This window comes from Aquarana catesbeiana, linkage group LG10 (genome assembly GCF_042186555.1).
Source record: "Aquarana catesbeiana isolate 2022-GZ linkage group LG10, ASM4218655v1, whole genome shotgun sequence".
NCBI classification, from domain to species: domain Eukaryota; kingdom Metazoa; phylum Chordata; class Amphibia; order Anura; family Ranidae; genus Aquarana; species Aquarana catesbeiana.
Genome location: NC_133333.1, coordinates 29,873,513 through 29,887,808, shown reverse-complemented (window position 1 = coordinate 29,887,808; position 14,296 = coordinate 29,873,513). Strand labels below are relative to the sequence as shown.

Sequence of the window (14,296 nt, the reverse complement as noted above, 5' to 3'; positions counted from 1 at the left end):
TTCATGTGTCTTGCACTGAGGAGAGGCTTCCGTCGAGCCACTCTGCCCGAAGGTTCTTCTTTACCTATCTCACCAAGGCTCTTCTCCCCCGATAGCTCAGTTTGGCTGGACGGCCAGCTCTAGGAAGGGTTCTGGTCATCCCAAATGTCTTCCATTTAAGGATTATGGAGGCCACTGTGCTCTTAGGAACCTTATGTGCAGCAGAATTTTTTTTTATAACCTTGGCCAGATCTATGCCTTGCCACAATTCTGTCTCTGAGCTCTTCAGGCAGTTCCTTTGACCTCATGATTCTCATTTGCTCTGACATGCACTGTGAGCTGTAAGGTCTTATATAGACAGGTGTGTGGCTTTCCTAATCAAGTCCAATCAGTATAATCAAACACAGCTGGACTCAAATGAAGGTGTAGAACCATATCAAGGATGATCAGAAGAAATGGACAGCACCTGAGTTAAATATGAGTGTCACAGCAAAGGGTCTGAATACTTAGGACCATGTAATATTTCAGTTTTTCTTTTTTAATAAATCTGCAAAAATGTCAACAATTCTGTGTTTTTCTGTCAATATGGGGTGCTGTGTGTACATTAATGAGGAAAAAAATAAACTTAAATGATTTTAGCAAATGGCTGCAATATAACAAAGAGTGAACAATTTAAAGGGGTCTGAATACTTTCTGTCCCCACTGTAAATAGAAAGATGTAAACCGGTTCTTCAGTGGTGTTTGTTGGTATATAAGTGCTGACCAGACTGCACAAAGACAGGTGGTTATTTATATTTGAATTTAAAGATTGTTATAATGCTAAAGTAAGAGCAAGAATAAAAATAAAGGGCAACAGGGCTTACCGTGTAAACGTCAAACACAGGGAGAATATAATGTGGTGTATTGCTGGTAAGCAACATTCGCACAGATATATCCAAGGAGAAGTAAAACACTAACACAGACCTAAGGGAGCACACATGCTGCTAAAAACAGCCAGCATTAATGTGGTTAGTAAGTCTGTTTAAAACATTGTAGGGAAACAGTACTGGAGGTTTGTTTTTATACCTTCTAAGAGTTCAACTTTGATTTTATTTTTCTACAATTGTTAGTTATAGTTTGATGCAGAAAAAAGATCTTAGGGATTTTTGTATAATTTTCCAAAAATCTTTGCCTTATGGCTAAAATGAGCTCAAATAGTCAATTTAATCTATCTATAGTCACATTTGCTTTAGTTTTGGGTGAAGTGTGAAAGTATTGGAACTCCTGCGAAGTTTTTATTGCTGTTTGGGTCTTGTTACGGAGGGCCAACTTGTTTGTCCTGGTGACCATTGTCCATGAGAGGAAATCCAAAATGTTATGGTTCTTATTGGAAGAGAATGTGAGAGGAAATCTTCATGTGAAGAGTAGACTCCTATTCTGATGACGACTGTGTGAGAAAGAATTTCTCCTCGCTTTGGATATATATTTCCTCTCCTTATCCTGTTAGTGAAGGGACATTTTTAAAACTGATACAGAACAAGATGACAAGGGTTTTACCCATCCCCTGCTCTACCCAGAGCAATTTAACAAAAATGTTTCTTTGTCAATGCACTTTATTCAGGCCATTAGAGTACTCAACCACCTTTATTTTTAAACATAAAGCACATTCATTTGCAATGACTAAATACAATGCCTTGAAAAAATATACAAATTCTTTGAAATTTTTCATATTTTGTCATGTTCCAACCAAAATCGTAAATTAATTTTATTAGGATTTTATGTGGGGCAGATGTGCAGGTGAAAGAGATAAGAAGGGGGTTCAGCAGTGGGACAGAAGAGTAGGGGGGTACAGTGAGGGGCCAGATGAGCAGGGGGTTACAGAGATGGGGCAGGAGAGCAGGGGGTACAGAAGTGAGACAGATGTGCAGGAGCTACATTGGTGTGGCAGATAGATGAGAAATCAGGTTACAGAGGTGGGGCAGATGAGCAGATGGGTTCAGTGTTAGGACAGATGAGAAAGTGATTTAGTAGTGAGACAGAAGAGCATGGGAATATGGCGGTGGAGCAGATGTGTAGGGAGGTACAGTGGTGGGGCAGATGAGAAAAGGGATACATTGATGGGGCAGATGAGCAGGGGGTACAGTGGTGAGGCAGATGTGCAGGAGGTACAGTGGTGGGAGGGATGAGTAGGGGGTTCAGCGGTGGGACAGAAAAGCAGGGGGGTACAGTGGTGAGACAGATGAGCAGGATGGTTCAGTGTTGGGCCAGATGAGAGTGGGGGTTCAGTGTCGGGGCAGAGGAGAAAGAGGAGAAAGGAGGTACTTTGTTGGGACAGATGAGCAGGGGGTTACAGCGGTGGGACAGAAAAGCAGGGGTTTACAGTGGTGAGACAGATGAGCAGGATGGTTCAGTGTTGGGCCAGATGAGAGTGGGGGTTCAGTGTCGGGGCAGAGGAGAAAGAGGAGAAAGGAGGTACTTTGTTGGGACAGATGAGCAGGGGGTTACAGCGGTGGGGCAGAGGAGCAGGGGGTACAGAGATGGGGCAGATGTGCAGAGGGGTGCAGAGGAGAAAGGAGGTACATTGGTGAAACCCATGAGCAGGGGGGTTACAGTGGTGGGGCAGAAGAGCAGGGGGAACAGAGGTGAGACAGATCTGCAGGAGGTACAGTCGCGGGGTAGATGAGAAAGGGGGTTACAGTGGTGGGGCAGATGAGCAGATAAGTTCAGTGTTAGAACAGGTGAGAATATGGTTCAGTGGTGGATCAGATGTGCATGGAGGTACAGTGGTGGATCAGATGTGCATGGAGGTACAGTGGTGGGGCAGATAAGAAAGGGGAACATTGGTGGGGCAGATTAGCAGGGGGGTAGATGTGCAGGGTAGTACAGTGGTGGGACAGATGAGCAGGGGGGTACAGCGGTGGGGCAGTTGTGCAGGGAGTAGCAGTGGTGGGGCAGATGAGAAAGGGGGTACATTGGTGGGGCAGATGAGCAGGGTTGTACAGTGGTGGGGCAGATGTATAGAGGGTTACAGTGATGGGGCAGATGAGCAGGGGGGTACTGTGGTGGGGCAGATGAGCAGGGGGGTACACTGGTGGGGCAGATGAGCAGGGTAGTACAGTGGTTGGGCAGATGTGTAGGGGGGACAGTGATCTGAGGTGTGAAGGTGCATGAATTGGGGCTGATCTGAGATGTGAGAGTGCAGGATGGTAATTTCTTACTACTAAAGTACGGTAGTTTATAGCATTTACTTTATAAAAAAAACTTTTCGTGATTGAGAGTGTGAAGCTGACATTATTTTTGTTATAAAATCTGCATTATTATATTTGTAGCAATTGTCCATAACTGCCTTAAACTGGGTTTATATACCTTGTAGGAGTTGAACTTTTATTTTTTTTTTCTGAACTTGTTAGTTAGGACTTGATGCATAGAAATGAACCTAGGTATTTATTGTATCATTTTTGAAAAATCTTTTCCATGTGGCTAAGATGAGCTCAAATAGTCACCCTAATGTATCTATAGTCACATTTTCTTTAGTTTTGGGTGAATTGTGAAAGTATTAGAACTCCTATGAGGTTTTTATTGCTGTTTGGGTCTTGCTAGGGAGGGCCAAATTGTTTGTCCTGGTGACCATTGTCCCTGAGACAGAACATGAGGGGAAATCCAAAATGTTATGGAAGAGAAGGTGAGAGGAAATCTTCTGCTGAAGACACCTGCTTTGATGACTTTCACCTCACGTTGGATATATATTTCCTCTCACTTCCTGGCAGTGAAGGAAAATCTTCCAAGCTAATTCAGAACAAGATGACAAGGCTTTTGTTGTCAATGCACTTTACTCAGACCCTTAGAATACTCAACCACTGATATTTTTATACATAAAGCACATTCATTTCCAAAGACTTAATAACTACTGGAACCAGGGCTTTTTTTCTCAGAGAAAAGGTGCAGGAACTCAACCATGCCCACCACAAACACATACCTGCCAAATGGCATCAAATAGTAGCTCTTCCCTCTGCATACAACCCCCTCCCTCCACTACCCTCACCCCCCCCCCTCCTTAAAAGCTCCACCATCTGTCATACCTTTGTTGCAATATTAAGCTGAAACACTTATCCAGCTGTAGTACCTCCCAGCATACTATACTACAGTCACTTGCAAAGGAAATCATGCAGTAGGAGCATCAACAACTGGTCACCAGGGAAAAAATGGAGACCACAGAGGGTGCAGCCTACCAGGCACCCTCTCCTGCCCATGACTGCACTGAATCCTGGGTACCTGTTCTGTATCTCCCTTGTCCCTGTATGGCACTCAGTGGGATCTGCGCAGGATATCTGACCTGTGGGAGCTACTGGGAGATAAGCTATCACTTCTAAATTCAGAAGCTGGAGTTCAGTGTTACCAAGTGATAGTGATGAGCAGGGAGCAGAAGATCTGAGCCAGAGGTGGTGGAACTGAGTTCCCCCTAGTTCCTGCTGAAAAAAAGCCCTGCCTGGAACAACTCTATCACATTCGGCTTATTGCATGATCATGTAAAAATCTGTGTCTCTTTGGATCTGTCAAGTTGGTGTCCTCAATGAAAGTACTCTCAAATGAAGATTTAACTATTTAACCACTTAAGGACAGGAAGGATTTACCCTCTTAATGACCAGGCTATTTTTGCGATACGGCACTGCGTCGCTTTAACTGGCAATTGCGCGGTCATGCGACACTGTACCCAAACAAAATCAATGTCCTTTTTTTCACACAAATAGAGCTTTTTTTTGGTGGTATTTGATCACCTCTGCGGTTTTTATTTTTTGCGCAATAAACAAAATAAGAGTGACAATTTTGAAAAAAAAACAATATTTTTAACTTTTTGCTATAATAAATATCCCCAAAAAATATATAAAAAAACAAATTTCTTTCTCAGTTTTGGCCAGTATGTACTCTTCTACAAATTTTTGGTAAAAAAATTGCAATAAGCGTATATTGATTGGTTTGCGCAAAAGTTATAGTGTCTACAAAATTGGGCATAGATTTATGCCATTTGTATTATTTATTTATTTTGTACTAGTAATGGTGGCGATCTGTGATTTTTAGCGGGACTGCAACATGTTGGCAGACAGATCGGTCACTTTTGACACTTTTTTGGGACCAGTGACATTTATACAGCGATCAGTGCTATAAAAATGCACTGATTACTGTAAAAATGTCACTGGGAGAGAAGGGGTTAACACTAGGGGGCGATCAAGGGGTTAAATGTGTTCCCTGGGGGGGTGTTTCTAACTGTATGGGGGATGGGCTGACTGGAGGAGGAGAGAGATCGCTGTTCCTAATCACTAGGAACAGACGATCACTCTCAGCTCCCCTGTCAGAACAGGGAATTGGCGTGTCTATAAAGGCAAATCCCCGTTCTGCCTCTGTGTGGAGTGATCGCGGGTGGCCGGCGAACATCGCACCCACCAGCCACGCGCACAGGCTCCAGGCCCTCCGGCGGCGCACACGCGCCTGCTATATCTGTTACACGAAGCAACGTACAATGGCAGCGATTTGCATAATAGAGCCAACCCGCTGCAGTACAACTGCGGCGGCTGGTCTTTGAGTAGTTAAAGACTGCCCACTGCAGATGTACGGTGGCAGGTTGGCTCTATTGCGCAAAATGACGTACCTGTACGTCATTTTGTGCAATGGATAGCAGGGGAGACAGCCAATCAGCGTAAACAAGGCAGGTTGTCGTTCTGATAGGGAAGTACACTGTGATCTTGTGGTCCTGCTAAGCAGGAACACGGATCTCTGTGTTCTCCCAGACAGTCCATCCCCCACACAGTTAGAAATCACCCCCCCAGGGACACACTTAACCCTTTGATCACCACTGATGTTAACCCCTTCCCTGCCAGTGTCATTAGTACAGTAACAGAGCATATTTTTAGCACTGATCACTGTAATAATGTCACTGGTTCTCAAAAAAGTGTCAAAAATGTCCGTTAGGTATCCGATTTTGTCGCAGTCCCACTAAAAATCACTGATCGCTGCCATTACTACTAAAAAATAAATAAATAAAATGCCATAAAAATATCCCATAGTTTGTAGACGCGATAACTTTTGCGCAAACCAATCAATACACGCTTATGGAGATTTTTTTTTTTTACCAAAAACATGTAACAGAATACACATTGGCCTAAATTAATGATGAAATTTGATTTTTAAAACATTTATTATTGGATATGGATTTTATAGCAGAAAGTAAAAAACTGTTTTTTTTTTTCAAAATTGTCGGCCTTTTTTTGTTTAAAGCGCAAATAATAAAAACTGCAGAGATGATCAAATACCACCAAAAGAAAACTCTATTTGTGGGGAAAAAAGGACAGCAATTTTATTTGGGTACAACGTCGCACGACCGCACAATTGTCAGTCAAAATAACGCAGTGCTGTATCGCAAAAACTGGCCTGGTCATGAAGGGGGTAAAACCTTCTGGGGCTGAAGTGGTTAATGGCACTCCAGAAATTTTCCTTGAAGTCTTGGCCAATGAAGACTTAGAGAAGAGGGTCGATACAGCTGTTTCAATAAGCTAGCAAGGTTGATATACATTCACCTATAAAACTCACAAGCCTGAAATAATATTGTAATGTGTACATGATAGAAGGAAAATTGAAAGGAAACCAACAAATAAAGAAGAAAATGATGACAGCAGTATTAACTTTGAAAGCTTTGGTAGATGTTCCTCTGCAAATTCTTCCAATATGCAAAAAGATGTGTAACAGAAGATAAGGCCCCTATCGCATTGGGCGGACTATGCCAGCAGACCCTTTGCTCAGGGCGGGATCTGTCCACTGATACCTACTGAACAGGCAGATGGTTGGTCCGTGTCCACTCTGCTTATGCAGAGAAGACGCAGACACAGCCTGCTGTCCTCTATGGGTGATTGGATGTAAGCGGACCACCTGTCTGTTTACATCCCTCTACCATCCAATCTGTTATATGGAAGGAGAACGGATCCCCATCCATCTGTTTTTAGTGGATCGGATTGGATTTAGGCAAGTTCAAATGGACATGTGTCTCCATAGAGCAGAATGGAGGGTCTGCCTGAAAAACTGACGATATGTGTTGAAACAACTCTATCACATTTGGCTTATTGCATGATCAGTTAAAAAACGGTGTCTATTTGGATTTGGATTTCGATCAGTCAGGTTGGTATCCTCGATAAAAGTTCTCTCAAATGCTGATTTAATGGAGCTCCAGAATTTTTGCTTGAAGTCTTGGCCAATGAAGACGTAGAGAAGAGGGTTAACACAGCTGTTTGAATAAGCCAACAAAGATGTTACAAGTCTGCTTATTTCAGTTACAAACCAGTAATTATAATGCCATGTGTAGCTTCCGTATGAATCCATGATAGAAAATACATGGTGAGGAAACCAGCAAATAAAGAAGGAAATGATGACGGCAGCAATCACTTTGAAAGGTTTGGTAGATGTTGCTCTTCGGTTTCTTCGAATACGCAAAAACATCACAGTGTAACAGAAGATAATGATAGTGAAAGCAATAACAAACAGAACAATAAATCTTATTATAATTTGTACATCGTGCATTAACCAATCTTTGAAACAATACACAAATTTATCATCTGCATCATATATGTGTGTATTTGTAAAGTAAGATACATTGAGTAGAAGAGATACAATCCAAAGTGCAAGAACAACTTTCACAGCCAGTCTCACGGTGCGATGGTTCCGACACCAAACAGGGAAGACTACGGAGATGCAGCGATCAATGCTGATGACGGTGAGTTGTAGGACACTGGCAGACAGATTGAGATATAATGCAAAAAAGTGAAGCTTGCACATGAAGGTTCCAAATGGCCAGTGAAAGTCAAGGGCAATGTAAGTGACAGTTAAGGGTAGGAAAAGGCTGAAGGTAAAATCGGCAAAAGCTAAACTTAGGAACCAAACAGAGTTGACCGTCTCCTTCATCCTGAAGACAACAAACCAGATGACCAGACCATTTCCAGTTATTCCCAGCAAAATTATCCCAGATAAAACCACCATGGATGAAACATTAAGTATTGTCATAAAGTCTTCATTTGCATTTGTTTCCTCAGTAGTGTTGATCTCCATACTTCCAGACATGTCAGGAGTCAGATATCACGTTTTGAAGCTCTGCAAAATCAAAACCAATAGATGTAAATAGGATTTTGGCAAAATGTAGCAAAGGTACACTGAGACCTTTGAAGAAACATCCTGACCAAGCAAACTGGGAGGCATATTTATTTTTATAATTTTATGAACATTTTTCTTTGTTTCAATAAAGAACTTTGGGGTTCATTTGCTAAAACTGGAGAGAGCAAAATCTGGTGCAGCTGTGCATGGTAGCCAATCAGTTTCCAACTTCAGCTGGTTCAATTAACTACTTAAGGACCGCCCACCGCAGTTGTACATTGGCTTTTTGAAGTGGAATACCGTTGTTATGGCAGCAGCTAGCTATCCTCTTCAACAGCGGGCAGTCTGCTTTCAGATTAAAGTGGTCTCAGCAGCGGATTCGCCGCAAGATCACTTTTATCGAGGAGGGATAGGGCCCCCCTCCTGCTGCGCTCCGGTGGTCTTACCGGAGCCATTGGTGGCAACGGAGATGATCGGGTCCTCTCCCCTCACAGGCTGGATCCCGAGTGAGGGAAAGACAGCCCCGCTCGGCTCCACACTATTGGATGGCGGAAGCGACATCAAAAGTCACTTCTGCCCAGTGGTCTTAAAGGGGAAATTTAAAAAAAAAAAAAAAAAGGATAACATTTAATTTTTTAAATTTTTTTTATTGCATTTTAGTGTGCATGTTAGATCTGAGGTCTTTTTGACCCCAGATCTCACATTTAAGAGGTCCTGTCATGCTTTTTTTTCTATTACAAGGGATATTGACATTTCTTGTTATAGGAATAAAAGTGACCTAAAGCATTTTTTTTAAAAGGGCAGTGTCAAAATAAAAAATAAAAAGTAAAACAAATAAGAAAAAATAAAATGATAAAATTTAAAGCACCCCGTCTTGCCGAGCTCCAAAAAAAAAAGGAAATCACCCTGGAACTTTAAATGAGGTGAATGCGTTTAGCCAACTATTGGCAGAGTAAATGCAGTCTCAAGATTTATTAAAATTGTCATGCAAACATAAACATCATGAATCATAGCCAAGCCACTGACATGATGCATACAGTAAAAAATGTTTACGTATCATGGTATAAAATGTAGATTGCAAAGTACACAGGCATGAAAAGTTTCCCAATGCGTTTCACAAGACCATGCTCGCTTCATCAGGGGTAGATGCGTATGTAGTAAATCTGTAGGGGGTATAATGAACCAAATAAGTATCAACACAGAGATGGTATCGTGACAATAATGCCCTGTACACACGATAGGATTTTCCGACAACAAATGTTGGATGTGAACTTGTTGTCGGAAAGTCCGACCGTGTGTATGCTCCATAGAACATTTGTTGTCTGAATTTCCACCAACAAATGTTTGAGAGCAGGTTCTCAAATTTTCCGACAACAAAACTTGTTGTCAGAAATTCTGAGCGTGTGTACATAAGTCTGACGCACAGAAGTACACGCATGCTCGGAATCAAGCAGAAGAGCCGCACTGGCTATTGAACTTCATTTTTCTCGGCTCATCGTACGTGTTGTACGTCACCGCGTTGTTGACGTTTGGAATTTCCGACAACATTCGTGTAACCATGTGTATGCAAGAAAAGTTTGAGCCAACATCCTTCGGAAAAAAATCCACGGTTTACGGTTTCCCACCTATCGTGAGTACAGGGCATAGGGTCCAAAACACATGGCCCTATACTCACCAAAGGCTGGATCAGACTACCAAATAATGAATACCAAGAGGCGGCAGTAATGAGCGTCTGGCTCAGGAGCTGAGGAGGCAGAGGAAAAACCAACCTAACAGAGCACAAACGGGGGGCAGACATGGCCGGGATGGGGATTGTGTCACCAAAGATCTCCCAGTATCCATTAATAATGTCAATTGAAACATAAATGCATATGTATCAAGCTTGTGTGCAGAAGGGAATGCTTACGTAAGTTGCTCCCGCATTTGAAAACTGTGTTCAAACCACACATGTGAGGTATCGTCGCGATCGTTAATTGGGCTAACTTTACTGTTGTCGTATTTTTAAATTCAAAAAAGTGTGTTTTATTCAAAAACATTGCACGTGTAAGACAACTGCGCAAATACAGTGTGACATAAAGTATTGCAATGACTGCCATTTTAATCTCTAGGGTGTCTGAAAAAAAAATTATGTTGGGGGCTCTAAGTAATTTTCTAGCAAAAAAAATGATCTTAACTTGTAAACACCAAGTCTGAAAAATAGGAGGGGTCCTTAAGTGGTTAAGCTTTCACAAAAAAATCATAACACCATAAAAAGCCCCAACACATGAGTGCCAACAACTAAATAATAAAAAATACATTATTCCCAAAATAAAAATGTACCAATGTCATCTAAGTTTGTAAAAACACATAAAAGGCAAATAATAGGCAATGGTAATGAATTATGGCAAGTGATTGCATACTGTAGCTGATCCTGTAACAGCTCCACATATATAATAAAAATAAATGTTCATGGCATATACCACTCTTATATAAAGCATTTACCTTCCATACATATTAAACTCTTAAATAAGTAGATAGATACACCGTCTGATAGTCATAATGCCCATCTCATTATTGAAAACTGCACCGTTTTAATTATGAACCAATGGGAGAATAGATATAAGGTTGTTAATAAAGATACCAAATTTAAGATTTTTGGTGTGTAGAACCCAATGGGGTTTATTTACGAAAGGCAAATCCACTTTGCACTACAAGTGCCAACTACAAGTGCAAAGTGCACTTGAAATTGCACTGAAAGTTCACTTGGAAGTGCAGTCGCTATAAATCTAAGGGGTAGATCTGAAATGAGGGGAGGCTCTGCTGATTTTATTATCCAATCATGTGCAAGGTATAATGCTGTTTTTTAATTTTCCTTGCATGTCCCCCTCAGATTTACAGCGACTGCAATTTCAAGTGCACATTCAGTGCAATTTCAAGTGCACTTTGCACTTGTAGTTTAAACTTGTAGTGCAAAGTGGATTTGCCTTTAGTAAATAACCCCCAATGTCATAATTATCCAATGTAAACATTATATTATTCTTTTTTTTTTCCACAATAAATGTTTATTGAAAATTAGAATGAATACATATAAGGTGTAGTATGATGTAAAACAACAGAAAAAGGTAATATCATTCTAATCCATCCAATGCACTACAATGCAACAAGCATGCTAGGTGTTTGTCTCTATAGGAATCTTTCTACATAAAAATCTTTCTTGCATAAAATTGTTAGTATAGAAGCCACACTATGTCTACAGAATCCTGCAGAAACAGAAATTTTAATTATATTTCCCAAAGGATGTAATAAAAAGTCCAAGACAGTTGCCACCCCACCCCACCAAAGTCATTGTGGTGCAACCGGTAAAGTCATAATTCACTGATCACTATTTGGTATCAGTAACCCTCCTAATGGATTGCTATAGAAAATATTCCTTTTTGCTCAAAGATTTCCACAATATTTAAAGAACAAAAAAAAAACATTTTAATTCCTTCTATTTTCTTCTTATGATATTATTGTCCTTACCTGAAGTCTGATTGTTTCTGGTAGAAGTTTTCTGAGTCTTTAGCTCCAGCACAGATCAGTAATGTGTATGCACTCCGTATATCATGACTCTTTTTGGGTTTAAAACTTAAACTTGGCTATGACGTTATCTGATAATAACAAACTGATTGGGATGAGAGATCTAAGCTAACTATCTTAAATAAAACCGAACTTCTGTATGAGAAGATAAGGTTTAGATACAGTATGTCTTCTGTGTAATAAAAAATATTTCCAGTTACTCATATGACTTTTATTTTCAGTTCTAAAGAGCCCCCTACTGTGTAATAAAACAATATGATGGTAAAAGGAAATTAAAGTCATACTAAACAGAAAAGTGTTAATTGCCATAATTAAGTTCATTCATCCACATAAATCCTGTAGGAGGTATGTCTAGAAAGTTCAGTGTATGGTCCGATATCTCAATGGCAACATGGGCCAGGCGCATGCACATGGCTATCCGGAGACACGGCCAAAAGTGCCACCTAGGGTGGAATACACATGACCGTGTAGGGTCACCGTGCAATAAAGAAACTAGTGAACATCAAGTTCTGCTACAAATTGGGGAAAGGTGGTGATGGAGACACATGGAATGTTGGTGCAAGTGTACGGAACGGAACACAGAAAATGTGTTTATGACTGGTTCAAATGGGAAGGAAATGACCGAGGATGAGCTAAGAATGGGTTGGCCATCGACAAGCAGAACCCCAGACATGATCGAGCAAGTAAAACAAATTCTGGCTCGAGATTGGCAATTGACTCTACGATGGATGGCGGAAGAATTGGGCATTAGCAAGGACATTGTGGGCACCATCGTCCATGATGATTTTTACATGTAGGAGAGTCCTGGAATGCGTGCGGTATGGAAGAGGTTAAAAAGTATGTCATACATTTTTTTCAGCATCCATGTTACCAGCAATGCTTTGCATGTACAATAATAAGAGGGGAGAAAAAACTACCCTGTCCACTTATACTCATATACGTCTATAAAGATTATATATTTATAGCAAGTGTTAAAATTGTGTTTGTATACCCCCCTGGAATTCAGCTGTGATTTTATTTTTATGCAATTGATAGTTAGGGCTAGGGATGAGCTTTCTGTTCGGGTCGAACATGAGTTCGACTCGAACATTGTATGTTCGCCTGTTCGTCAAAAACCGAACACTATGGGCCATTCGTGCCAAATTAGAGCGGCACATAACGGCCCATAATGCACTGCGGGAGCGCAGTGCATTGCTGTATGATGATTGGCCAGAGCATGCACCATAACCTGCATGCTTTGGCCAATCACAGCGCCCTCAGCTAAGAGCCATAATTGGCCAAAGACAGGGTGCCTTTTGCAATCATGGCTCAGGGGGACTAAGTCCACGCCCCACACTATATAAGGCCGCCTGCACGTCGGCCTCGTGTAGTGTGTCGTTGCCGGCGTGGACAGAGAGAGTGTCATTTAGAATGAGCAGGCAGACAGATTAATCAGTTAGCTGCAGTGTATTTAATATATATACAGTCAGTCTTGTATATATATATATATATATATATATATATATATATATATATATATATATATACATTTATATCCACTGTATCCAGTTTAGCTAGATCTGACTGCAGTCCGTTCATGGTGTACTGTTTCTAATATACTTCAGGCAGGCAGGTGATTCAGTTAGCTGCAGTGTATTTAATACATATATACAATCAGTCTCGTATATATATATATATATATATATATATATATATATATATATATATATATATATATATATATCCACTGCATACAGTTTAGCTATATCTCACTGCAGGCCGTTCCTGGTGTACTCTTTCTAATATACTTCTGGCAGGCAGGTGATTCAGTTAGCTGCAGTGTATTTAATATATATATACAGATAGTCTTAAATGAGTAAATAAGTACTCACAGGTATCAACACACATGAAAACAATATGGTTAATTATTCATATCCTTAATCCAATTAATGTTTATATATACAAGTTATCTACCATGAACACAGAATATGGCTAATAGCGGCTGATAAATTCATCCTCTCATTTTATCTTCTACAGATATATCCAGAAATCTGAAAGATATATATATATATATATATATATATATATATATATATATATATATATATATATTTATGGTTGGAGCCCTATGTCCGATATGGACATAGATAACACTTATAGTAAAGATGAGACTTACCATTGGAAATAGACCTAAAAGTGTGGACTTACCATATGAAATGGACCTGAAAGTGTGCCTTGGTCTAATGGCCGGTATGCCAAAATAAGGGGGCATACCCTGGTTTAAGAAATGATTATTCTGTAAAGAGGCTGATTTCCATCTGCCTAGTCTTTTGATGATGTGGTCTGGCACCCCGTGGCGGGATGCTGCGGAGGCTGCTCCGATGCGAAAGGAGTGTCCGGAATACTGACTAGGGTTAAGGTGAAGATTGCGGAGAAGTATCCTTATGTGTTTCACAAACTGAGAGGCGCTTAAGGGTTTAACTGGGAATGGTAGAAGGGGACTGGTGTCTGGTTGCTCAGGCAGGAGTGACCGGAGTCGGTTGAGTACCGCGACTGGACACCAGCTGTTGTTGGTTTTGTAGAGGTGAATGTTCACTCCTGAGCCCGTTTGCTGGGTTTTAGAGACCTCGAGGTGCAGGATGAAATGGTCTTGGTATGGAAGCAAGTGCCG

General features: G+C 40.9%; 1 protein-coding gene across 1 annotated transcript; it reads right to left on the bottom strand.

The window, feature by feature from the left end:
- Positions 1-6,360: 6,360 nt before the first annotated feature.
- Positions 6,361-11,684, bottom strand: LOC141109978 (formyl peptide receptor 2-like). Its single transcript, XM_073601226.1, has 2 exons — positions 11,590-11,684; positions 6,361-8,088 (listed from the first exon to the last, which is right to left on the bottom strand). Exon 2 carries the CDS (start codon positions 8,056-8,058, stop codon positions 7,054-7,056), a length of 1,005 nt encoding a protein of 334 aa, XP_073457327.1. The 5' UTR covers positions 8,059-8,088; positions 11,590-11,684; the 3' UTR covers positions 6,361-7,053.
- Between the last annotated feature and the right edge of the window lie 2,612 nt (positions 11,685-14,296).